This window comes from Pezoporus wallicus, unplaced genomic scaffold (genome assembly GCF_028554395.1).
Source record: "Pezoporus wallicus isolate ANWC-B61680 ecotype Strahan unplaced genomic scaffold, APGP_CSIRO_Pwel_v1 contig_3952, whole genome shotgun sequence".
Taxonomy (NCBI): Eukaryota; Metazoa; Chordata; class Aves; order Psittaciformes; family Psittacidae; genus Pezoporus; species Pezoporus wallicus.
The window spans coordinates 12,481,660-12,507,005 of NW_026635034.1; the positions used below are offsets into that span (position 1 = coordinate 12,481,660).

The following is a 25,346-nucleotide window of genomic DNA, read 5'->3' on the forward strand; positions in this document are numbered from 1 at the left end:
AGAGATTGCATTAGTCATTTTATTTATTCCAACTACTAAAGCTTTATCAACAGCAAAACATTAATACCAGAGGATTTACTATGGGAGAGGCAAGTAATGATCACAATTAACTAGGCCATAGGCTAGAGTTGGACACTAATGATGAATGCACTGGACTAGCCATTTTTCACACACCAGTTATTTCCCTTCCCATTATTTCCTGAATATGACGCATAACTGCAACACTAACCCAGAGCTCCTGGAAGACAGCCACTGCCTGGCTCTGTGCCTCAGGCTGGCTCTCAGCACTGGTTCATGTTTCCAAAGGCCCAAACAGATCAGGACCCACAGACACCTAAGGCTAAATCACCATTAAGAACTTGCCTCAGCTGCTCTCGCTCCCCATCAGTCAAGCAGGTATCAGGAGGCAAGACAAAATGCCAAGAAGCAAAGATAGGGCACTATGGGCCATGTGGAGCATCACTGTGGTTGTGTGTGGGGGGGGAACCAAAACCAAAAACTACTTTCCCATGCAATTAATGTGCCACAGAGCCTGGCTGTTCCTGAATCCTACAAGGATTCTGCATCTCCCAGCCTTCTGGTTTACCAGATGGAGATCTACATGCAGCAACTAGTTAACAGCAGAGCTACCATTAAAACAGAATAAAAAGTACTGCTGCTTGATGCCAAGAACCTTCTGAGAAGGTGGAGGCAATTCTCTGGTAAATTCACTGTTCTGAAGGCAGAGGGTTGATACAAGAGGTCATGATTCTCTAGGATGAAAGACACTGCTCAGCAGCCAGACTTATTGGTGTTTGGTGAAGGCATGTCATGTCACATCAGCATTTTAACACTCAGAGCTAGTAACTTAGGAAAACACACTTTTTTGCCTATTAAGCCCTCTGTGCAAACCCAGACATGACAAATACAAATAAAACCAAGTCTGATGCACTTCTGGAAATAAGGATTTTGTAAGAAAGGCTCAATAAAACTGTCGAGTGAAATCAGAACTAAATACCAAACAGGTACAAAATCCAACAGCAAAACTAAAGGATTCTCAACTTGGGATACCGAGCATCAGGTTAAAGAAAACTTACCCAAATATAAAAGACTGTTTTCCTAAAATAATGAGCTCAAGCTGGCTTCCATGCTTTCATACAACTTGTAGCTAAGCCGTAGAACTCCCTGTTGAAAGATGCCATGGAAGCTAAGAGGCAACATAATTTCATACAAAATCCCTCCAATATTACCTCTGGATGAGACAGTCCCCAACTTAAGTATCACTGCAAAGGAGCAAACACTGAGGGAGAACAGCTGCACCTTCCCCCACCTTCCTACAGCACCCCTCAGACCAAGCTGTTACAGCAGTGGGCAACACAAATTGCCGGCCTGACCCAGTACTGCTGCTCTTACATCCTCACACCTTACCTCTGAATCTACTAGGACACTGCATGAAAAAAGCTTCTCAGCTCCTGAGCATTACACCTGGATTTTCAATCTTCAGTTTTATGAGAAAACTCGTTTCCACAATTGAAAATACCGAGTGGAATCAGACCTCAGTAAAACCCAAGTAAATCATTAAGTGGTTAAGATGTAATTACAAAACAGCACACCCCAGGCTAATCACATGCTGATTAAATCTTTTTAAAAGCTTTGGAATTTACCCTTTGCTCTTCAGTTCCAAACTGACAAAGATTTTGCTTTTGTGAAAGTGTTATATAAAAAAAATCACTACTAACAACATAGAACTAGACCAAGATATTACTACTTCCTGTGAACATCAAGATAAAAACTTAATGCACTCCCCTTCATCTGTCAATCTCTGTAAAACACATTAATAAATAAACCAATATAGAAGTTAATGATTCACTGCTGAATTGTACTAGGAATAGTCTTGGAAATAAGAGAGGATGAACCCTTGAGCAACTTCTTTCTGCCTTTTTTTTGTTAGAAGAGATTTCTAATGTGTGACCTGAACAGAAAAATTGAGAAGGAGGAAAATTAAGTCAAGTAGGAACTCTGGAGATAATAAAAAAAAAAAAAAAGAAAAAAGGAAAAAACATTTAAAAGTCTATTCTGTCAAAAAATTACAAACAGTTCATTTCAGTAGAGCTTAGTGATCACTGCTTGCCTTCTACTGGTAGAGGCTTAAGCCATTCAGCTATTAATCACATGAAAGTAGATATTAAGGAATATTAATCCATACCAGCTGTTACATCTTTTACTGTGCTATTATTAGAGATTAATCTTTATAGAACAAGGCCGCTTTTTCATGTCATTTCAAGAGGACATCATGCAAGCTCATACTCTTTTACCACACATCTTTGTAAAGGGGTTGAAGAAAGCAGGGGATAATGACTACATGATGAAATTACATTCAACTCCACCCTTCAGATTTAAGGCACTTCTGTTTAGAAGAGACACTGTCATTGTGATCAGTTGATTAGTTACTTTTTATTGTGACTATAAATAATCGCTTTTATAGCTTGCTATTTACATCAAAAGAACAAGGATATTCTCTTAGTGGTACTGTATGTTCTCATGGAAAACTCAAAGCCATGTATTTTCAGTAGCAGGGAATGAATCCAGCTAAAAACATCTAACATGAACTGGCTGATGGAGCCATAACAAGGAATATTTAGAATTCTATCAGAATTTTAACAAAACAGAATCAACACTGTGAGCCCAGTATTACCTAATGTAGTATAAAACCCTGTGAGGTGAGTCAGGTTTTTAGAGGAGCAACTGCTTTTATTATTGGATACACTTCATACACAACTGCAGACTCTAGAGAACTCCTACCGGATCACATGTCGGTGGAATGCTATTAAAATCACAAAAAGCATCACACTGTACCAAAAAAGGAAAATTATTGGAAGAAAATGACAGCATTATCCATTAAAGATTATGAGATTATCATTCAAAATAAGCTTCTAATCAGTTTCTTGAGTGTTGGTTGAGACCACTGCGCTGGGGAAATTAGTTGCCATAGTTACAGAAAATCTACATCCTCTATACCTGCAGTCTCCTAGCTCTGTTAAATGTAAGACACTTCTTTAATTAGGTCACAGTTATTCATCAGGGTAGCTTTGGTTTTTATTCACTTGGACTTTAGACTGATCTTACAGATTACATGGGTATTGGTTTTGTAGCACAGCCTAAATGGCCAGGAAGAAACTTTAGATGAGAGTTGTATAGTCTCTTCCTTGCAACCTGAAGCATTTCCTCAGCAGAAACTGCCCTTTCCCTCAAGTCCTTCAGTGGCTCCCTTTGCTCAGTTTGACCATATTTTGTCTGGGCAACCTGATCTGCTTCAGCAGATCAGTGGCTCCCTCCAGAACCTGCCTCTAATAATCTAGCACCTATGACTGCCTTCTAATTGTCTCTGCTACCTGTCTTTAATCCCCTCCACCCATGATGAAATAGCTGTTACACACGTAACATTGGGTTCAATGCCTTTTCCTCTCCTCCCAAGTAAGTAACTTAAAATTCTGCTGTTTCACTCTTCTTCATACCACTTCCCAGGACAAACTGGCTTTCCCATTCCACCCAGCTAATGCCCATCTACAGGACCTCTCCCATATCCAAACCAGAGGGGTGGCCAGCCCCACAATGAGGCATCCGCTGCTCAGTGTCAATAATTTGCCTGCTAACAACTGGCAAAGTACAGGGCAGATAGAGGTACTCACAACGCAAAAGATAACATGCTTATGAAGAGGTAACACTGGGGTCCAAATGTAAGCCTGTAAGCAGTTTATCTCACTGCTTACTTTTTATTTAAAATAACAGAGTTTGGGTTTTTTTCCCCTCATTTCTCTCCTTCACCCCATTTCCAGCTCTGAAATCATAAGGGATAAAATATGAGAACAACCAACTCTCTTTACAGTTAATTAGGAATCATCCAGTTTTATAGCAGATATGGATCTACATAAATCCCTTCCATTCAGTCCTTATACACCTCTGCCACCCACCTGTGAAAGGCTGTTGCAGTGTATCCTTGAGCTATATACATTCTGACTGTACTTTAATAACCTTCAATTACATTTCTCTTCATTTTATACATCAGCAAATTACTTGGGAAAAAAAATCAGTTCATCTCTTTTTAGGTAATTCACATCTATTTAGAGTTTTTGATAGTATTTACTCACTTTTCCTGAATACTTGAAAAAGCTATAAAAATAAGACATGACCCTTGTACCTCCTCAACATATGTAAGTTTGCTGTTTTGCAAGCTGCATTCTAGGAATGAATGGCTTTCTTCTCCTTGCTGATATTGGTAGATTTTCTCTTTCACTGCTTGTCTGCCCCTCATGGATTTTGACTCTTCATTTACAATCCTTTGGATAGCCAAGATTTTGTTTATTTTCTATTATTCAAAGTGACTGTCTCTACTGCAGGCATCTCCACCAAGAGCAAAGTGATGTCTGGCAACACTAGGGAGGTTTGCATGGGCAATTCTGACAACACAGGTTAGTTAAATGGAGGCTTGAAGGGGGAATACATACACATACAACAGAAAACTATTTCTGTGAAGTGGACAGGACATGTAACAGAAAGGGAAACAGAGGGAAAGTGAGTTGCTCAGATTCGCAAAGTAGGAACAGCACAGCTAGTAACAAAACTGGGAAGTTAAAATGCTCATCCAATCCACCACATTGTCTATAAAATGGCTCCTTTTTCAATTCTTTCTGACTGTTCCCTTACTCTGCCCACCTATGTTTTTCACCTCATTTTTAAGGACTATATTAAAAGAATCCTCATCACCTGTGGCAGGTTCTACAAATGCAGTGTCTGAAATTAAAAAGCACCACAAAGGTTCTGCCCCTCAAGGCAATGGTAGATTCATCAAACTGAGCAGTTCTGGGGAAAAACTCTGTCCTCTCCATGTCTGCTGCAGTGCCACTCATGGCTTCATCATTATCACAGGCCCAAGTCGAGCATTTCAAATACATTATCTCTTAAAACTGAAGGTTCTGCTCATGTACAGTATGACAAAGGACAGTTCTCCTGCTGTTACCATTGTCAGCTTCATCTTTTTCTAATGTTAATCTTGGTACTAAAGCGATGCTTTCACTGACATGGCTGGCACAAGAGAATCCAGAAATGCATCCTATTACCCCTGCTACTACAAGCTGTGAACCTGCAATGGCTGAGCAATTTTATCTGGAGAGAAGCCCTCTCTCCTCGTACCCACAGACTCCTATAATAGATTATTAAGATGCTGCATTTCAAAGTAGCATCTCTGTATACACAATCTGTATGCTGTTGAAATTTAGAGAGGGGATGAAAGGTGTTGGGTATGTCCATGATTTATATTCTGGACATCAGGCCAAACCTGCCATGACACTTGCAGCTCATAATACATGTAGTTACCCTGCTGGACAGGCTGTTCTTACTGTCAATTGTGATGTTTATGCAGTATTTGCCCAGGCATACAGATGTTCTGAATTACATACATGTTTCCTATGAGTTACAGCTACCATCAGTTTGTAAAATTTGCCAAACATTTGAGCTTAAACACACTATGGAAGTAAAAAAATTCCCACAAAACTCCTGACATTCTCACTGCTGGAAGCCATCATGACATAGCAGCTGTACACAGGCAGCGTTTGGTTAGAGGTACGTGAGGCTTTAATAGCTATATAGTGCAACAAGTCTTGTCTCCAATTCTATGCTTACACCCTGTCTTGAACAGTAGCTTTTGTAACCTTTCCTTCATGGTACACATCACACATAACTTGCCATATGCACACACCATCTGCTCCTGTTGGATGTCTGCAGTGTACTGACTTGGAGAAAAGGGACTTCGTTCAATGCCACATGCCTAGCTAGGCTGGGTGACTCATACCTGTAGAACAGAGACTCAACTCCTTATGAACAATTCCCAACAACAAAAAGATTCCTAAAGCCATACCTTACAATGTCTGTCTTGAGAAGAAACTTACAGATGTCAAGATTGTCATGGACATGCCAAGGAGAACCATTCAGTTCTACATTTCAAACTGAAAACATCCTCTACACTACCAGTATTCTTTTTTGGGTGGTGTGTCACAGCAAAACAAAAGCCTTATAATTTACTTGGCCAATTGTGCATCCTGCTTAGAGTTAAAGGATTTGTTTCCAATTCCTATTCAGATCAGCTGGCACTGCCTAATATACACATTATTACGGACTGTCTTCCACAATGCTCTTATCCAGTTCATGGAAGGACATTAAGATACCAAATCAACACTAAACTGATTCAGGGTTGATTCAGCAGGGCCGCTCAGTAAAAGAGCCTGTAGAATGCTCATCGTAAACAGCATACACAAGCAGAGAAGATTAGTCAAAAGTGGACAAATTTATATAACCAACTACACAACTATAACATTTTTCAGTATCTTTTAGGAATGCAGCTACAGTACTGATTCTGCTGTGACAGCCATAGATTATTCTAATTTGACATCCCCTGCTTTCATTAAACAGAAGAACACAGGCTGTACCAGATCTCACGTGTTGCTAAGCACAGGTTTTGTTTGCTTGAGAAGGAGCAACTGGTAACCTGTTGACCTATTCTCCAGCCAGAAGTTTGCCTCTGTTTTTCTTTAGGGCCAGGAAATTCTACCTGCGATGACAGTTTGCTTATTGTCTCAATATTTCTCAAGCATTAAGGAAGAACCTGCTCTGCTGTACTTAGAAATAAATTCTTATACCAAAATTATTTTCTCACTTCCATCACTCAACCAAGTCCCCAAACTGGAAAAACCACAGCGGTGTTATCTCCTGAGCCACTGAGACAGTGGCCAAAATACTTGCACAAAGAATTTCTTAATCATAGCAGGAATTTTTTTTTTTTTTGGGGGGGAACCCAACAAACTAAACCAAACCTATTTGAAACTCTCAAAAGGAATGTGGATGAAAATTATTCCACTGTTACCAAGTGATCTATCTCATCAGAACTGTAATATTAACCAGTTGCAGATAATTCCCAAATAAACCTATGAACTGATCTTTTATAAATGATCAAAAGGTAATTTTGATCACAGCTTCTTGACAAATAGCTTAGGAGAAGAAAGTAAAAGCATCCTGTTAAACTTCTTTTTTCCCCTGTTAATAGTATTTACTATACCCATAAGCAAGCACACAAAGCACACAATTTAAGATTAACAAATGCAACTAACTTCGAGGGATTTTACAGTAATTTTCAAGCTTCTTTAACAAATGGTAAGATAGCTCAAAACAGGGAGACAGATCAAAAGGGGGGAGAAAAACACTTTTCCACCTAAAAGACAGAATTCTCAAGACAATATCCTCTTCCATCTAAAAGATAAAATTCTCTCTAAAAAAATTACAGATAATGACTTTCCCATCTTTTCCCATCTTTTTTTCTGGTTTGTGCAGTTATTTGCAAAACACATGACAAGAGGCAAGCTTATGATAACAACAAAGTAAGCTCATACATTATAAAGCAATTGCCTCATGGCTTCTTTCTCCCTCCTTGCCTTCTTCATTCATATCCTGCACAGCACACAATCTAACCACAAACTGTATTTCCCATAAAATCTGTCTGCTCAGTGAATCCCATCAAAATCATTTATACATCCTATCAGTCCTCTCATTGATTGCATCCAAATTTGGCATGAAAGCCAAGTATCAAGAGTCATCAAAATAGGATTTTGACGACGGGAGTAATTACAGGCTAGCTCTATTAGGTAACATGTAACCCAAACATCCTTAAGACAGTGATCTTGTGAAAGAGCTCCCAGAACAGGAGTAAGACACATTGCCAGAACCAGTGCAATGAACATGATTGATGCCTGTGAGACTTGAAAGAGCACAAGGAGAATTGTTCTCATTTACCAGCTATTCAATAAAAAATTAAAATGAATTAAAGAAAGGGGAAAACAGTGTCTCCAGCTGTCTCCCTCAGGCTGTATTATTTGGGTAATTGCAGGCTTACCTTTTGTGATCCAGATGCTGAGCCCTTAAATGAAGTGCGCTTGAAGGAGCCACTCATCCTCCGTAAGGAGCCTGTGAACTTTCCTCCTCTTCCCTTTTTACTCCCCTGGCCCTTACCCTCCATAAAGGACCTAGTACCCTGGCACCAAAGAGAACTCTGGTTTTAGTCATGTAGTCTGAGCAGCCTTTTTCCTGGAGCCAACAATCATTAAGTTACAGCTTAAATAAAAAGAGAGACATATGCATATAACAAAATCAAAGCCAAATAAAAAGACTCCTGGTATGCACACTGTTACAAGTGTTACCAGCCAGCTAGACAAGTAGAAAAACAAGGCAATACACTGATACAAACTGCTGTCTCCCTCCCTCTTCTCTACTGACTCTATAATCAGGCTTAATGCACACAGCTTCTGCAAGCTATGGTTTTTAATGGACAGAGATTTAATAAATGGTGATTGAAGGTAAATCTACTTTAGAAGCAGCAGCCCAAAAGGTTTTTATTCATGCAAAGCAGAGGGCAGTCAGATGGAAATTATTTTTGTATCAGTAGAAAGGCACATGAAAAGAGCAGATGGTCCTCAGCAGACTATGGACCAGAGGCCTGGTGGAATTCCACAAGGTGACTGTTGCTAGTGAGTGTGTCTACAGCAAGTCTCAGGATGCAAGAAACAAGGTTTTAAAAGCAAGCAACCCATCAGATCACAGGTTAGATTTTAATTAATTATGAAATATAGTTGTGGCAAATAATGCGTGGTGTATATCATCTTCATGAATTCTTATTAATATCTCAATTAATCGATCGTGCTCTACTTTGCCTAAATATGCAGAGTGGAAAAACAAAAGGACGCAGGAGAGGATAAACCAGAAATGAAGAAGGGAGAAGGTGCTTTAAAAGAACAATGAAAGTATTACTGACCAGGAAATACTGAGTTGGCTCTGGAAGACATCTTCTCAGTCATGAGCTAGGACTCTGGCTTTAGAAAAGAAGGTTTAGAAAAAGAAGACTTCTGTTTTAGAAAAGAAGATGGGTGAAAGCACAGAGAAAACAGAGCTATGTTTCAGAAATATCCACTGGGACTGTTGATTTGTGACTGTGAGGTACATCAGAAACACCACTCATTTCCAGGATTTAGTTATAGTCATACCTTTTATTAATTTGCCTTTTATTTAAGTTCCCCTTTTATTTCTTAGTACAGAAGGAGCAGGTGCCTGCTTGCAGCTGGCTAGAGAAGGTGCAGAAAAATGTGTTGAAAATGTAAAACAAAACAAAAGGAAAGAGGAAGAGGCCGATTGCCAGAGATGCAGCAGTTCTATTGTTCTGGTCAGCATAGCCACAATCAAGAAAATTAAATTCCCCAGGCTGGCAAGGATAAATGGCTGACAACTTAATGATACACCTAAAGTTGCTGGGAAATGGGAGAGTACAAGTTCCATACTTTGCAGGAGTATCACTTCTATTATGTTACTGCAAAAATATGTGTAGGACCAGGTTAAGAGAATGCAGAGAGGAGGGCACAGACACTGAAGGGTCACAAAAGAGGACTTCCTCTCTAAACATTCATTACACCTAAACAAAACTAAAACAGGAAAAATTAGCATTTTTGACAAGATTTTTTACAGCAGCTGTTGTATGATGTTGATTTAAGACATGGTTTGGCTTATGTGAATAAGGCTGAGGGAGAAGCTAGCAAATTGAATATAAAATTCTGGCAAGGACAGTAAGCTGATAGAGCATGGACAGAGTAATCTTAAAGGGAGGTGTGATCAGACAAGCTACTGTACAAAGTGCCTCATAAATTCAATATAAACCTGCTCTCCAAAAGGGTGTCTCCATTATAGCTGGTCAGTAAGCAGCAAAACATTGCAATTGCTGCATGGTATTCTATACTGTATTACTGAATTTGAATCACAGAATCATAGAATGGTTAGGGTTGGAAAGGACCTTAAGATCATCTAGTTAGCAGCAGAAGATAAAATGTCTTGATAAAAAACTACCCTGTTGTGAGTTTAAACTGCTGTGATCTTTGAAACAAACCAAAATACTTCTGTTTATGCCAGAACTTCATTTGCCAAATCCTGAATTCTTCACCTATAAAAGTAATTGTTACATTCTGGGACCTACTCTCAAATGGTGGCATCTATTACACTAGTCACCTTCATCAACACGGACAGATTTCATGAGCTAAAAGTATGTTCTCCTGATCCAGCACCTTATGATAATAATGAACAAAGATGAAAGACATACAGATAATAGCATATGCTAAACATTTTTGTTTTACATACTAAAAAAATCCAACATGAATGCGGTCAAGAAACAAAAAAATATTCAAGGCTTGTTTGTACAGTTCCTCTTCCTCAGATGCATCATGCGTCTGAATGCAGCGGATGAACAGAGGTCCATCCTGGTGACTTCTTGTGACATTATCTCACAAAGAGGCATAATGTTATGACAGTGCATTCCCTGAAGAGATGTTGGGCTGCACTACTCAGAAAGGATGCACTAAAGGTACTTTAGTAAAGGACAAAAATGGGGACATGCTTTTCAGGAAGCAGAAATTCAGAATATGGATCTGTTCCCCAACACACAATATAGAACATGAATAAGGAACTGATTCTCTCCTTTTGGATGTGTGATTCTAGGACTTCTGTCTGAGCTCCCTGTAAATGTTTTCTGGTATATTTTAAGGACCACAGTGATTTTCACAAGTCATCAGTGCCCAGGAGATGTTCACATTCAAGACCTGGGCGAGAGCCTTCTAGCAATCAATGCACCAGAAGCTGCTGAATATTAGCCCCAGTTTAAAAAACAGGCATACGTTCTGCTAATGTTCCTATTCCCACTGCATTTGTGCAACACTTCATGGGCTGTTTCCACTATCCCAGGGGAAAAGAAGCCTGCACCATGCTAGCACTTTGAATAGCTCTGAGATACAGAAGCACAAACTCATTGATTTTCCAAGAGAGCTTGTGGTTTTTACAAGTGCAGTCTCACATTAGGAAGCCTTTCAAACTGATGCTTTTAAATTGTTTCTGAAGCTTCCTGTCTGACTTTGGAGTTTTCTATTTCACCAGCTGAGCTTATTCAATGGTTTGTGTGGTCTACATCAGATCTGTGTAACCGTTTGGTTTAAATCAGCGCTGGGGGAAGAAAGGGTAGTAATGTCTTGCTACAGGATATGGTTGACAACAAATCAGTATCTGGCACAGTACATGAGTGAAAGACCCTTAAACTGGTTCTGAAGCAGAACGGTGGGTGACAGGAAAAGACAGATCTGTCCATCACCCTCTATTTTTTACAATAAAACCAAATTGATCAGACTTGGATTACGAAAAAAACAAGAATATACATCTCCATTACAGAGCTAGTGGAGTGCAGGCACACTCCGTCTGCAAGATCACCTTCATGATCCTTGACAGCCTGCTCCCTAGAAGAGTAGGATGTACCCATTTCAAAGTACATGGAAGTAACATACTATGCAAGACATAAGTACCTGTATATCCTGTAAGTACCACATCACAGTGATGTAACTTCTGCAGTCATAGAAAGATCCGTGGCTTAAAAGTCCTTTGACACAAAACACTTGTTTTTAAAACAAGTGAATAATTTGGTTAAAGACAGCTGTATTTGATTCAGCCTATGGGAAATCTAAAATTTCTAAAAAGCTCTTACTTAAAATTAAAAATTCTTACTTAAGATTTCTAAAAAGCTCTCACTGTTTGTGGTCAGAGATGTTCCACGACATCAAATCAGAGATGTCTACTGTCAGTTTAAAAACAAAGTGATAGATTTAAAGCTCTGATTCACAGCCCTCCATGTCAGCTCCAATGTGTCCACCCACTTCGGCAGTCAGAGTAAATATGGAAAGCAGCAGCATGTAATCTGATGAACTGTGTTGACATGGACAGATGGGTAAGAGAGGCTTATACCTGTACACAGACATCGGTAGAAAAGGCATGCAGGATTACACCTTCTTTCACTTTGCATTTAATATTAAACTAAATGTTTCTTACACAGACAATGGATTATGAAACAAAAACTAAAAGCACTTTTTTTTTTAAATGGGATGTCTTAAAAGACTATTTTTTCTAAAAAAGTACATCTGTGTCCCTTCACATTTCTGATACAGCAATTAAATTTTGAACAGTCACGTTTAACTTAAAAAAACCCTACTTTGCATTAAGGGTATTCATTAATTAGGCGAAGAACAGGAGCTGCTGGTATTGTGCTTGGTGCTGCATAAATGCTTTTCCAAAAAGGCGTATTCCAATATTTGTAATACGTAAAAAACAAAACTAGGAAGGGGTAGAAGAAGGAAGGGAGAATCTAATCACAGCAAGTACAGCACTTAATAACATAAATGCAGAGAGGCAGTGGTAACGCTCAGTAGGGGGTACAGTAACTTAGTACCAAACTAGGGAGAAGATCAGGCAGACACTGGGGGTCAAAAACTATACAAACATCAAACAACTGGTTTTATCACAAGCTCTACTACAACAAGTGCCAGTCAGCTTCCAAACCACTTTTTCTTCTTTGGGCAGTTGATGATATTTAGGTGCAGATTAAAAAGCTGGTTTTACACATTATATTCCGGACTACAATTTCTGGCCTTATTATTAACATGAATGAAGATAGGCAAGCTTATGGAGTTATCAGGGGGAACAGAAATCAAACAGTCAAACAAAATATTCCAAAGCTCTATGTCCCTAAAGACAAGGGGAAAATAAAAAATATCAAAGTTTTCCATTTTTAAGTTCTGAAGAGGTTTAAACATTTCTGAAATCACAATGTTTTGTAGTACGATATTTTTTCAGGCAAAGTACATTTCTTAAGTGCAAAAAAACCATCAAAGCTCTTATGATTTTGCAATACGGAGCTTGACATCTTTCTTACATCTTAATAGCTGCAACTCAAATAATGAAGAGCATTGGGAGAATTTTACACCATTTTTACGGACCTTTCTTTAAAACTTGTGCACAACAGAACTGCTGGTGGGAGCACTATGTCTTCAGTTCCCTTTGACAGTTCACACCAGTTACACACTGCAGTACATTACTGTTTTATCTCAGCTATAGATCACAGCCATTATGTACTTCACCAGTTCTTGATAATTTTCTATCCCTGAAACAAAGTGCAGACAGAATATTGCTCAGTGCTGGTTACCTACCATGAGAATCAGCACTCTGGGGGTTACTGGGAACTGCTGGGTGAAGAAAGTTGGCCTCTTTTTCTGTAAACTACATATCCTCAAAGCAATGCTGTAGTAACCTAGGGAAAAGCATATTTGTATTAAAAATGTAACAGTTTACACAACAAAACTCAGACAGCATTTAACTGGCAGGTGACATTGATAGAAATGAAGTTCCATTTAGTCAATTCCACACTTAAAGGTCACTGTGTGGTACTTCAGCATTGTTTGTCTGTCCATTCCACAATCTTCGTCATTTAGCAACTGTCTGTCCCCTCTCTCCTCTTGCAAATAATAAAAAGCAGCTTTAAAGTGAAATTAAGTAGAAATGTCCTGTTTTCAGCTCCACTTTGTTGAGAACAGAAGTAAGATGTCTCCAGCTCTCTAATTATATAAGTAGGCCAATTTGCATGTGAAGTACATTACTATATGTGGGATGTGGCATAGAATATGCCATCGAGGCCTGAATTTTCAAAATGATCTATTAACCATGGTCTAGATCCTCATAAATGCCCCCTGAATAGATAGTCTTATACATTGGATACAAGCCTTTATCTGCTTCAGTTTTTGAAAAGTCATTTGAGGCAACAAGAATCTGAATTGAAGAAATGTGGCAGCTCCCATCCACTATTACAGGAGAGGTTGTTTGCTCAGCATTTTGTAGAATTAGGTCAGGAACTGTCTGAGCTTGAGCAATTAAATTTAGTGAGTTTCTTATCAATACTTGAACCTTTAACCAGTTATACTATTTCTTATCTGTAAAATGATGAGTTGGATTTCTGTTATTAGTTAGCTGGGTAATACATATGAAAAAGCCCCACCAAAAAACCAAACCAAACAAAAAGAGAGCCCAAGAAGAAAATTATAGTGACGTATGAAGTATGATTCCATTATCCTTTTCATGGAAGACATTATCTAATTCCTCTTTGATATAGTGCTCATCCACTACTACCAGTATGTGTGCAGTTAATGGTTAAGGAAATGTGCAGACCAGCCAGGCTGAGAGCTGTGGCTGGTTTTCTCCTGGTAATCCACGCTGTCATCCGTGACACACAGAGGAAGGAAACAGAAAAACCCAACCACAAAAGAAGGTGATGTGTCACCCAGGATGTCTTTTGTATTTTTTACATAGCAGAGATATAAATAATTCATCTTTGCTGTACCTCAGCAGCTCCCTTATTTGTTGGAGATGAGAATGCTTCCTTGCTTTCCAAAGATATTGAAGTTTAGGTTTTTAATGGTCAAGTCACTTGACTCTTAAAATGGAAAGTAAGTTCTAGGCAATACAATCTAAGTATAATACACTATATGAAGCTAGCCCTGTTATTACAGCACCAAACTGGAATGAGATGGGAGCACCAAGAGTCTGTTGTGCTGGGCAGACCAAAGAGATGCTGTGGAGGCTATGTGGGTGTGAGCAGGGTGACCATAGATCCTAAATTCAAAAAGACTGATTTCAGAAGTAAAAAAAAAAAAAAGCCACACTGCCAGTGGTGGTTCCCCCCCTCCCCCCCCCCAGTGAAACTGAGATTCATGCCAGGTGACTTTAAGGTGTACTATATAAACATAGACGGCAATCAGTTTCAGCCTCAGAGTCCTAAAAGAAAAGGGAGTTTTCACATAGATTTCAGTGAGGATAGGATCTCATGACAATAATTACTTTCCTTTTTATATTTTAGCTGAGCAAAAAAAAACATCATCATTTCAGTATTCAGTACACCACTTTTTTTTCTACACAATACTATGGTCTCAAACAAAGCTAGTTAAATACATTCCTGTATTTACCAGCAATGAAAAAAAGGCTGAAACAATGTCTCTTACCTAGCTAATAATGAAGGATATGAAAGGATAGTGAAGAAAAAGAGAGAGATTAAGAACTAGATTGCAAATAAAATGAGTAATTTAATGACAAGTAAGCACTGAAGTCTTGAACCTGCACCACTAGACAGCAGCCCAGAAAACTCCACTGACCTCAGAACTTAAAGAATGAACCTGTAACTCTGGAAGAAAGCAGCTTGTTTCTGCTTCCCACCACAAGACAACATCTACAGCTGGTGACAAAAGGCCGCTCCCTGCTTGGGAAAAAAGAGAAGGTATGAGCAGCAGTGCACTGGAACTCTGCTCATATTCAACATAGTGAGCGAGGGAACAAGGCTTCCTATTGTGCTCCATCATCCCTGAGACAGAGGAAGCACCTGCTTCTTGTTGGAAGATAACTGAATTACTGTCAGTTCTGAAAAGGGGAAAGGACATATGCCTTAGATGCTTTGTTAATGTCTCAGTTCTCTTATTCACAGCATTGAGTTCCATTGTGAAATTCCAAATACATACTTACTAGTGCCATTTCCATTTGTAATCTTCAACAGTAAATACTTCTTACCTCCATCATTTGGCATTTGGGGCTCACTCACCAGTAACGCTTTCTTTGCTACCACCAGCTCCATCTGGTGGATATTCTGCACCGTTCTTGAAGTGAGAGAACAGAATTTTCTGATAGTTTTGCTGTCATTTCTTTAAAAATATAAGCATTAAAATGTGTAATATTAGACTCCTTTGATATTATATTAGCATGTGGGAACTGTCAAATATCTGAAATGTCCATCCTGATTTGCAATTAATTGTCCAGGAGAGGTTAAAAACCTCTCTTCAAGAAAAGCAATTTAATTTCCTAAACCATAACGTACTGGTACTGTACATAATCATGTTGCTCTGATTGTGAAAACTGCTTTTTTAAAGAGAAAAGCAAATAAAATACATGAATTTGGACTAGTTAGTAATAATGGTAACTGTAACCTACAGAAGACCTAGAAACGTGCACATATATTTTGATGCAAGAAGAACAAGACAATATGAAGTATGAGTTAGCTGCAAGATAAACATGAAGTGTAGAACAGGTTTAGAAGTAAAGAAAGGAACTGAGAATCAGACAGAATCTTCCTGACCCTGATTTCCTATGGGACTATGTGCAAGTCACCCCGTATCTTGAATACCTTGTTTTCTCTATTTGAAAAAAAGAAGCAATCATATAAACCTATGCAAAGAATCCTAATTCCCTGATCCCTGTAAAATCATTTGGAGTCCTTGGACAGATGCAAGCATGATTACTGTTTGCTAAGTGCTTGAGCAAACAGTCCCTGCATTTTTACATGAACATTCTCCACTGTATTGACAAGCTCAGAGTTCTTCACAGAAATGAGTTCAAAAGTTTTGCAAGATGTTCAAAAATACTTCGGCAACACTAAAGAAACTTCCCAAAAGAGAAAGGGGAACCTCAGCTGAACTTCCAAGGGTGTTCATTCAAAAGGGTTGCCTATGCAAACCAAACATCTCATTTTAGAGTTGACACAGCACCAGAACTAAGAAAAAACAAAGGTGGAGAAACACAAATATAACAGCATTGATGCCCCTTCTCTGCATTATAACTCTAGCACTTAAAATTCTCTGTGTTTAATTTATCTATCACTGCTGATGCAGTCAGGAAACACAGCTCTAATCTGGCATACAGCAGTGTGCAATGAATCAGCATCTCCTAGACGGTCTCATCTGGCAGAGTTTAGCACCTCTCAGTGTGTTGCTCGTCCCTAGTTGTCCTCAGAGAATTCCTACCTCTATCAGTTACAGGTTCTCCATTCCTGCTAGGAACATTTGTTATAGTAACACATTCCAGCTGACCAACTCATGTCACATCCATCTCCACAAATGTGACAGATGATGGTGGATTTTCTTTGCTACTTCCTAAATTTCAGCAAGTGAAAAGGGGATACATAACAGGGCAAGGACTTACTTTTTGTCACTTTCACAGGCAATCTCCTAACATTTTTCAGTGGGGATCACATGAGTTAGATATCTCTCTCTGGACAATAAAGTCTCAGACACCAATAAAGACTGCTCCAAAACACACATGCAGGAGTCGAAAGAGCAAAGCAGGACTATCAAAAACTACAGTCCCGCCTGACCTTGCAGTAATAGGATCACATCTAGATTAGTCTATGCCATAGATTAAGCCTACAAAAGTAAATTAATCTTACTGCAGCTAAGCCTGTATGTTTACTTGCTAAGGCTGGGAAAAACTCAGGAGTGTAAAATGCCTGTCTGCTGGAATAGATTATCTACACTACAGCTACATAAATGTTCAGCACACTTACCGCTGCACCACTGACCTTAAAGTGGCTTCAGAAAGAAAAAGCTCTGTGAAGAGCCTTTTAAACTATATTGTGTGATTGATGAAAAAAAAAAGCATAGTCAAGTCAGCAGAGCATTGTACTAAAAGGCTCTTAGGGACTCTACCAATTCACATTTGAGCAGTCAACTTTTTGTGTGAGCAAAGCGGCGCAAGCAACTTCAGAAAAGGTAAGTTCTGCACCCCAGCACAAAGACGCCTTGCAGGCAGCAGGACAGCCTCCTCTGGCTGCCAGAGAAATATTCCATTCAGGCTGCAAGCAACAGGAAGCTCTGAGAAGTAACAGAATAACCACTGTGCTTATCTGCCAGTGCATACAGCAGCTGCCTAACCGTAAATGTACTAGAGCCCACCACTGCCCTGCCACCAGTCCCCTTGCACAGCAGTCACCAGACTCATTGCAAACACAAAATGAGTGTTTGTTCCGTGTTAAGTACCATCAAACTACCACTTGCCCAGTCAGTAAGAGTGACAGCATTTGTTCATCTGCCATCTTGGGAATAAGGTGCATCTAGGGGCATTTTCTTTCTCATAGGAAGTCCCTTTCTGGTGCATACATCACACTTCTCTAGAAGATGTATTTACCAGTCTGCACATCTTTAGAAGCTGTCCATTCTACCACCTCAGTCCAAGCTGCTCACAATCCTTCTGTACACTTCCTTCTCTCCTTCACCTTTATTAGTTAAAATGTGTTCCAGATTCTTTAATTTTCATCACAATACCAACATCTGACTGAAAGAGAAGGATTGGAAGAATTAACACATAAATAAAACATTTTTTAGCTGTTTTCTGAGATGCTTTGGTTTTCTCTCCATGGAAACAATCACAGCCCAAAGTCTCTAGTTAACACAGCTAACAGTTGTACCTGTCAAAACACAATAACCAAGATGCTGAGCTGACATCAAAGATCCTGTTTTACTGAAGGCATAGTATAAGCAGGACCGAAAACCAGGCTGTGCAAACTTCCGGACAGTCACCACTGCAGAAGCACCAGAATAGCAAAGTCTCTTCAGAGGAGAGTAACTGTGTGTCACCATAGCACTACTGCTACCTAACCATGCTGGTCTATTCTGAAACTCATTTTTTTAAAGAGCTTCTGGATTAACAGGGATAAAAGTACTAAATTTAAACAAAAAAAATTAACATATCCACTTAGTGTTTGTGCAGACATATATCACATATATCCAGACAATATATTCCTGCTTCTTAGTCTACTTAAAGCAGCTTTCCCCACCTGTCCTCAAAAAATTTCATCTTCATGTTTTACAGGACAACAGAAGTGCATGAAACGAATTCTTCAAGAAACATTTTACAAGTAGGTAGTGTCTTGAGAGCAAATTCATAAATAATGAATGAAGTCCATGATTAATTTGACAGAAGATGAAGAAAACTTCTTGACTATCAGAAGAAATTTTAGTTCACCGAGAATTACTGTCTTTTGCCATAGGGCATTTTGCTTTTTTCCCTTTTTTTTTTCCTTAGCAATTACTACAGCTTTCTGGGCCCAGACTTACATGCCTTATAGGTGTTGAACTCTCCACATAAAATGTACCACAATTCAGAAACAAAAGCACTGCATACTTTAGGACTTAGAGGAGAGTTAAGCATAAAATGGCTTTATGCTGGCTCTCAGCAGTAGGCTGAATTCCACCTTTAATGAACTCGGTATGAACTAGGCTTTTCCAGTATCTGCAGGATAGGCCTACTGTTAGATTAGAAAACTGTCATTGTTTCACTGCAGCCAAGTAATTCTCAACATACGCACATTTGGGTCTGAATTTTGACATTTGCTTTAGTAGGAAATAAGCAGATAAAACACAAATCAACCAAAAGGGCAAAATAATGCAATTATTACCTGTCTATATACCTGTGAAGTAGATCGAGCCAAATGACTACATTTAGCTCTTTGCATGTGCTGGCTTTAATCACTTCTTTGTTCTGCGTTTGTACAGTATCTAGATCAACAGGGTCCATGCCTTAGTTTTCTAGGATCACACCAAAACCAATTCCATCAGTACCTCCACGTGCTCAAGGGTTTTGGTTTTGATCAAATCTAGTGGGCAAACAAGCGTACATTGCCTTCTTACTATCCACTACTCCCACAAGATTCCGTTATAAATATTAGTATTAAAAGGAGAAAACACATTCAAGGCAGTAATATTTTTTTACTTCATTAACAGAATTATTATTCCCTAATAAAATTCAGAAAACTGACCACCAAAGGCCTATTTCATGAGGCCATATCTAGCTGTAACTGTGAATGAAAAATCCCAAACTGAAGAAGGAAGAAATACAGTGATATGGCAACTTGAATCATTGGCATTTTTAAGATGAAAACTTGGCCTGAGCTTGATGGAAAAGGCTTTAAATTAGTTGTGCTGGAAGGCTGACAACTGGCTTGAAATGGGAATAAGACTGAAATCGACCATTTGTAGCTCTGAACACATACATATGCAATTACTCCTGATGAATATACCCCTGATTGACTTCATTTGCAGACACTTATCCTGAGCATGTGCAACTCTTGCTTCTATAGCTTAACCTACATTTAAATATAGGCTCTCCTAAGAATTATGTTTGTCCACAATTAACTTCCAAACTTTTAATTCCCAAACTTGTGCAATCAAAGGACGAAGGCACATACTGATCTCATTCAAATCAGTATTACTAGCAGAAAACTGTATCAAACAAGATTTCTGCAGCAAACTTAACAAAAAGTTTCAAGTAGAAAGGTGCTCTGCCCATATTCACCAGTGCTTCCTGGCTGCTGTGTTCTGATTCAGTCCTGCAAAGCTCCCAAGCTCTCACCTCAGTAATGATGAGGTGCAGGCAGTTTTTCATCTGAGCTACTCGAGGCCCAGCTGGTGGCTAAGCCCACCGCCAAGCTCCGTTTCAGCTGTCCCATAATCAATAAGGACACAAAGAAAGCTACTTATTGATCTGATTTGATCTTCTATTATGTGGTCATCTCAAAGTGCAACCGCGTAAGTGTGGGTGGTAAAGTGAGATGAACTGCAAGTGTTCAGAAATGCATCCCTTTGCCAAGGAGGACTGAAAAGATAATCATGACAGTGCAACAAAAATAATACCCATTAGATAATACTGGTTAATTTCAAGTCTTTGCCTTGCATCCTGTTTACAGCATCTGCCATTTTTCATTTTCATTTCTTTTACTGTTCTATGTATCAGCAATGTTTTATTCTTACAAGAGTAGAAAGAAAACTGAACTTTGATAAAGCACATACCAAGTACATATCAAAAGATATGTATGTACCTCTGTACTTTATCTTCAAGCGCATTTCAGATGGCAAAAAAATTTACTTTCATTAATAACTCTGAAGATATAAAAAAAAATCCATCTCTTAAATACAAGAAAGACAGATGATGTCTTTGCTTAGATAGTATATTCCAAGTATATTAAAATGTTATTGCATTAAAAGAACAGCTCAGATTTAAGCTATTTGGGATGAATTCAAATCAAGGGTCAGAAGACATACCAACGGAGGTAACTACCACCTGGGAGAAAAACCCAGGCAGTTCTCATCTTACTAAAGACAAAGGGAACCTTTTCAGCATCCTGCTTTGCAAAAGACCTTTGAGCCAAGCAAACTGCCACTCAAAACAACAGCATACAAGATGACCACATTTCTTTTCTCAGTTTCTCTGTTCATTTACCTCACCATCTTCATTAAAATAGAAAAATGAGAAGCACCTACCCTGTCAGCCTCGAAGAAAGCACCATATCCTTGGGATGTATATTAAACACAGTAAGATAATGTTTAGTTTTAAATCAAAGTATTCCCCATAGCTGTTAGCACACAGAGGTTCTCTCAGCTCTGCTGGAGGATGTGCAAACATCTACTCAAGGATTTAGAAAGGGCTAATTCCTAATTCCGTCGACTAAGCCTGCTTGCTGCTATGGACTGCTACAAGCTCTATTCCTTTCAGGGACTTACTGGTTGCCCAAGGTGACAGTGCTGTGTCACAACTAATCATGAAAGTGATATGGTAAAGGCTTTCTAAAAATTCAGCTTTGAGTAAAAAGATCGAATTACTCAGTCTCTCACCTTTTAGGCCTAAAAACCAAGCAGGTGTTATGTTTTACTTTTCCTGTATTAGCTGATATACAATAAAGTTACATATACTTTCCATTCACAAGCCAAACTGTCACTCCAAGAATCAGTGACAGCAGACTGGCACAGGTTGATACAACTCTCCAGATGGCAGCAATTCTAAATAAGAGAAGGTCAAGCCATGCCAGTAAAAGGGGTGTGTGTGTGTGTATGTTCATTTTTCAGTTTTGGGTGTAGGCCAATTTATCTTTTCTAACCACGTAACTTACAACAAGGCTGATTACCAAACAATAGAGCAAATCCTAGGAGAGGTTAACACCTGTAACTGCCATCCACAGCAGGAACAAGAACAATGGTATTGATTGGAGACAGGTTGTTTGATGTTCCTTGCTACTTTGAAAAGAAACAAATACCTAGTAACCTAGCTGTGATCCTAATGAAACTTTCAAAACACAGCTGAAAATGACATTACTCAGTAAGGCATCCTCCAAGGAATATGTAAGCGGAGACATGGAACTTAACAAGATTTGTGTATCGCAAGTTGTTTGTATTTCTGTAAGGGAAATTCTGTATTTTAAGTCAATTCTGACAAAAATCTAAATGAGGCATTTTTGGTTTAGGTTGATTTCTACATCCTGGAATACAGTTTGTTCTTTGAACAAACTATATTGTGGCATTTAGCTTCAATCTGTGCTCACCTGGACTACTGCATTTCATCAGGGGATGTGTAGCTGGCTGCCTATCTTCCTTGGTGGCCTGTGCCCAGTACCTCACATAATGCAGTATCTCAACTGACTGGATGGATAGGATTCCTTCTGGAAGCCAGAAGAACACAACATGACAGTGAGTTACCCACTAAACTAGCCCTGGATAGAAGCAGCATCTAAAGCTTTCCACTTCTTGACTAACTTCACTATTTTAACTTTGAGCTCCTACAAAATGACTTCTTGAATTGTGCATTTATAGGGCTTTACATTAGTGCTTAAGCTCAAATCTTATTAGGCTCCTTGGGGATCACAGTACTTCCAGCTAGTAGTCCAAGTCTTAACAGTTCTCTGGTGTTTCCCCACATCCTTTCATAATAGTCTGATCAGCTGCTATTTACATTTCTTAACATACAGGCCAGACAGATTGTCTTTGATATTTAACAATAATTTGGTCTCTGCCTGATGCTTTAGGCTAATATTTAATTTCAAATGAGAGATTAAAATATTGCAGCTGGACATAACTGCACCAGAGACTGCAGACAAAGAATTCCATTTAGAAAACACACACATGAACCAGTAATCCTATTTTCATCAACCTCAAATTTCTCCTTAACCTCAGTAAATCTGGTGTATGAACATATTTCAGAAAATTAAAATATTTATGAGAGCTCATACAACAAAATGTCACTTGCAATTAGCCACCTTGAGCTAGTCTGTAGCATCCATCTTCTTTACAAAGTTCAAACTATTACACTGTAAAACAATTCTGTGTACCAAGGTCTATCTTTAGATAATCCACTGATATTCAGATTCCTTATGGTCCCATTAGAGAATACAACATGTGCCACAGAGAACCCTCTAATCATGAAAAAAATCTTTGAAGTTTTTTTCCAGCTATTCCAAGCAGGAATCTGTGTAACGATGACAGAAGAGAGAAATGAAAGAAAAATCTCTTCTCATCTTAGCCATTCTTTTCATGGTTTCTCACTTCCTCCTTTCTGCTTTTAGGGCATGGAATTGCTCTCAGATATGGAGACATCTGTGTCATAACAGTAGATAACGCTTTTCCTCGTAGGATATACCACCTCACCCCTGAGCCACAGTCATTTTTTTTTTTGCTTCTTTTAACCAAAGGATGTCTCATGAGAATTCAGCCAAGAACAAACGCCTTTCTTAAACGCATTGAGCACCTGCACCAGAAAAATCCCATTCCTATGTGTATGATTACTTAAACAAAGCATCTTTGCAGGACAGAGTGCTAGATAATAAGCTGCCCTCTGGGTAAACCTTTTCTTTTGCTCACCCTCCCCTCCTCATTTACTGGGCAAATGATTTTCCACAGAGGTGACAAGACAGTTGCAGGAGAAGTTCTCAATGTCTGCCACGTGTTACTCTGCCAGAAATGCAGAGTTCTTGCCTGAAACGCATGGAACAGCACACTTCCCATAACTGAAATAACTCTGTGGTCTGCTACTTCCGAAACAACGCTGCAGTTTCCATAAATGGGAAATCATTTACGATTAATCTGCTTTGTAATTATCAGTCTTGAATAAACTACCTTCAGAGTTGCATTTTCTGCACAGCAGCACATGCCAAATTAAAAGCACTATACAGGTTTGTATGCACTTCTAAATTGAGTTGATTTGTTTTGTGTGTCCTAAAGCAAATAGAAAACTGGTAATTAATGCAGCCACAGACGAACCTTTAATTATTCTTCGTGTTTTGTAAGTCCAGGAGATGGACGTTCCCATTTGGTTTCTCAGTCTCGATGGCACACAGCGACTCCTTCTGGTTTAGGTTCGTTTCTTTCTCTTTTTTACCTCTTTCCTGTGCGTCCAGCCAAGCTTCCCTACATCATCCACACCGTCAAGTCCCAGCAGATGGAGCTAACAAGCCACCTGCTTGGTTTAGCTAGACAGGAAAGACAAAACTGGCGTCTAGACCAGACCGCTATTAACAATACTAGCTGGTAAGAACTTCTCTTATGCAAATCAAATATCCCCCTGTGATTTGTTAGTCCTGAAGCAAAGTGATGGGCACCTTCTTCTCTACCCACCTAATTTAAACCACTTATCTCATAGCAGTACTTTGCTTATCCCTTCTTCAGAGAACCATGGAAGGTAAAGGCAGACATGAAGAAGGCAAGGTGGCTCTATACTTCAGTAATTTTTCATTTTCATTGCCAAAGTCACAGTTTACTGTGGATATGAACTTCCTAGTTAAGCAATTACCAGTCCCAGATGCTACTAAACTGCAAAACCATGGATCTATCTTAACCTAAAAGGAGGACACATTTAATTTAGACTTATCTGGCAGCAACTCAGAAAGACAAAGAAACAGGTCAGGACACTCCTACTGGCACCCCAGAACAAGACCTAGGAACGACAGGAAGATTATGGGAAAGAGAAGCGGATTTAATAAACTGAATTTGCAGGGGTTCCTGATCTTTCTATTGCAAAATAAGACAAAGCTTCCAACACTGGAGACAAAGCCCTTGTTCCTTGGATGCATCCTCAGCCACAGTAATCACGTTCTTAGGATGCTGGCTAACAGCGCACTACATCCCAAACGTAATTATGATATCTAGTCTGATCTTCCACACAGCCTTCATTAAAGATCATAAACTGAAAAAAATTCCCACTGTAACACTGGCCAATGAAGCGAGTCTCTCAAAATGGGAACTACCAGCATTCAAAAATGTTATTTCTATGTAACTAAAGTTCAGCCTGTGTAACAGGTTCAGTCAGATAACACAATCCAGAAACATGGATTTCCATCTCCCTACATAGAACTGACTATAATCCTGCTCTTCATACTGTTTAATTTTACTCTCCTCTTGATCTACTGGGCTGTACATCCAGACAGCAAAAAACTGCCAAAGTGCAATTCCACCAACAAAGATTGGCAGGTCCAGAACAAGAATATACGGCAAACAGACCACACGTTACTTGCCCCAGTAACCTTACTGCTACATAGAGATAAAGGCAGATTCTGACATATAAGTTTATTTTTCACAGAAGCAGACAGTGAAAGAGACTCCTGGAGATAATTTTTCACATTAATTTTAAGGTAATACAATGGTTTGAGAACTTTATTTTTAATTCAATCCAAATTTTATCAGCTGGTGAAGTAATGAAATGAGATTAATGTAAATATGATCAGTTGAGATAGGCTGTGGATACTGACCTGTTTAAACTGTATGCTGTTAGGCTATCAGCAATGTAAGAGTAATTGATGTAGCAAAATCTAGACAACAATAAATGAAGAAAACATGTGAGTATTA

General features: G+C 39.0%; 1 protein-coding gene across 1 annotated transcript in view; it reads right to left on the minus strand.

Moving 5' to 3' along the window:
- The window catches only part of TRPM1 (transient receptor potential cation channel subfamily M member 1), a 90,217-nt gene extending 66,261 nt beyond the window's left edge, over positions 1-23,956 (minus strand). The window contains exons 1-2 of the mRNA XM_057399073.1: positions 23,766-23,956; positions 13,083-13,183 (exon numbers count right to left, since the gene is read on the minus strand). Of these exons, the coding sequence (XP_057255056.1) occupies positions 13,083-13,183; positions 23,766-23,814 (150 nt within the window). The 5' untranslated portion in view covers positions 23,815-23,956. The remainder of the gene's footprint in view (positions 1-13,082; positions 13,184-23,765) is intronic.
- Positions 23,957-25,346: the final 1,390 nt, after the last annotated feature.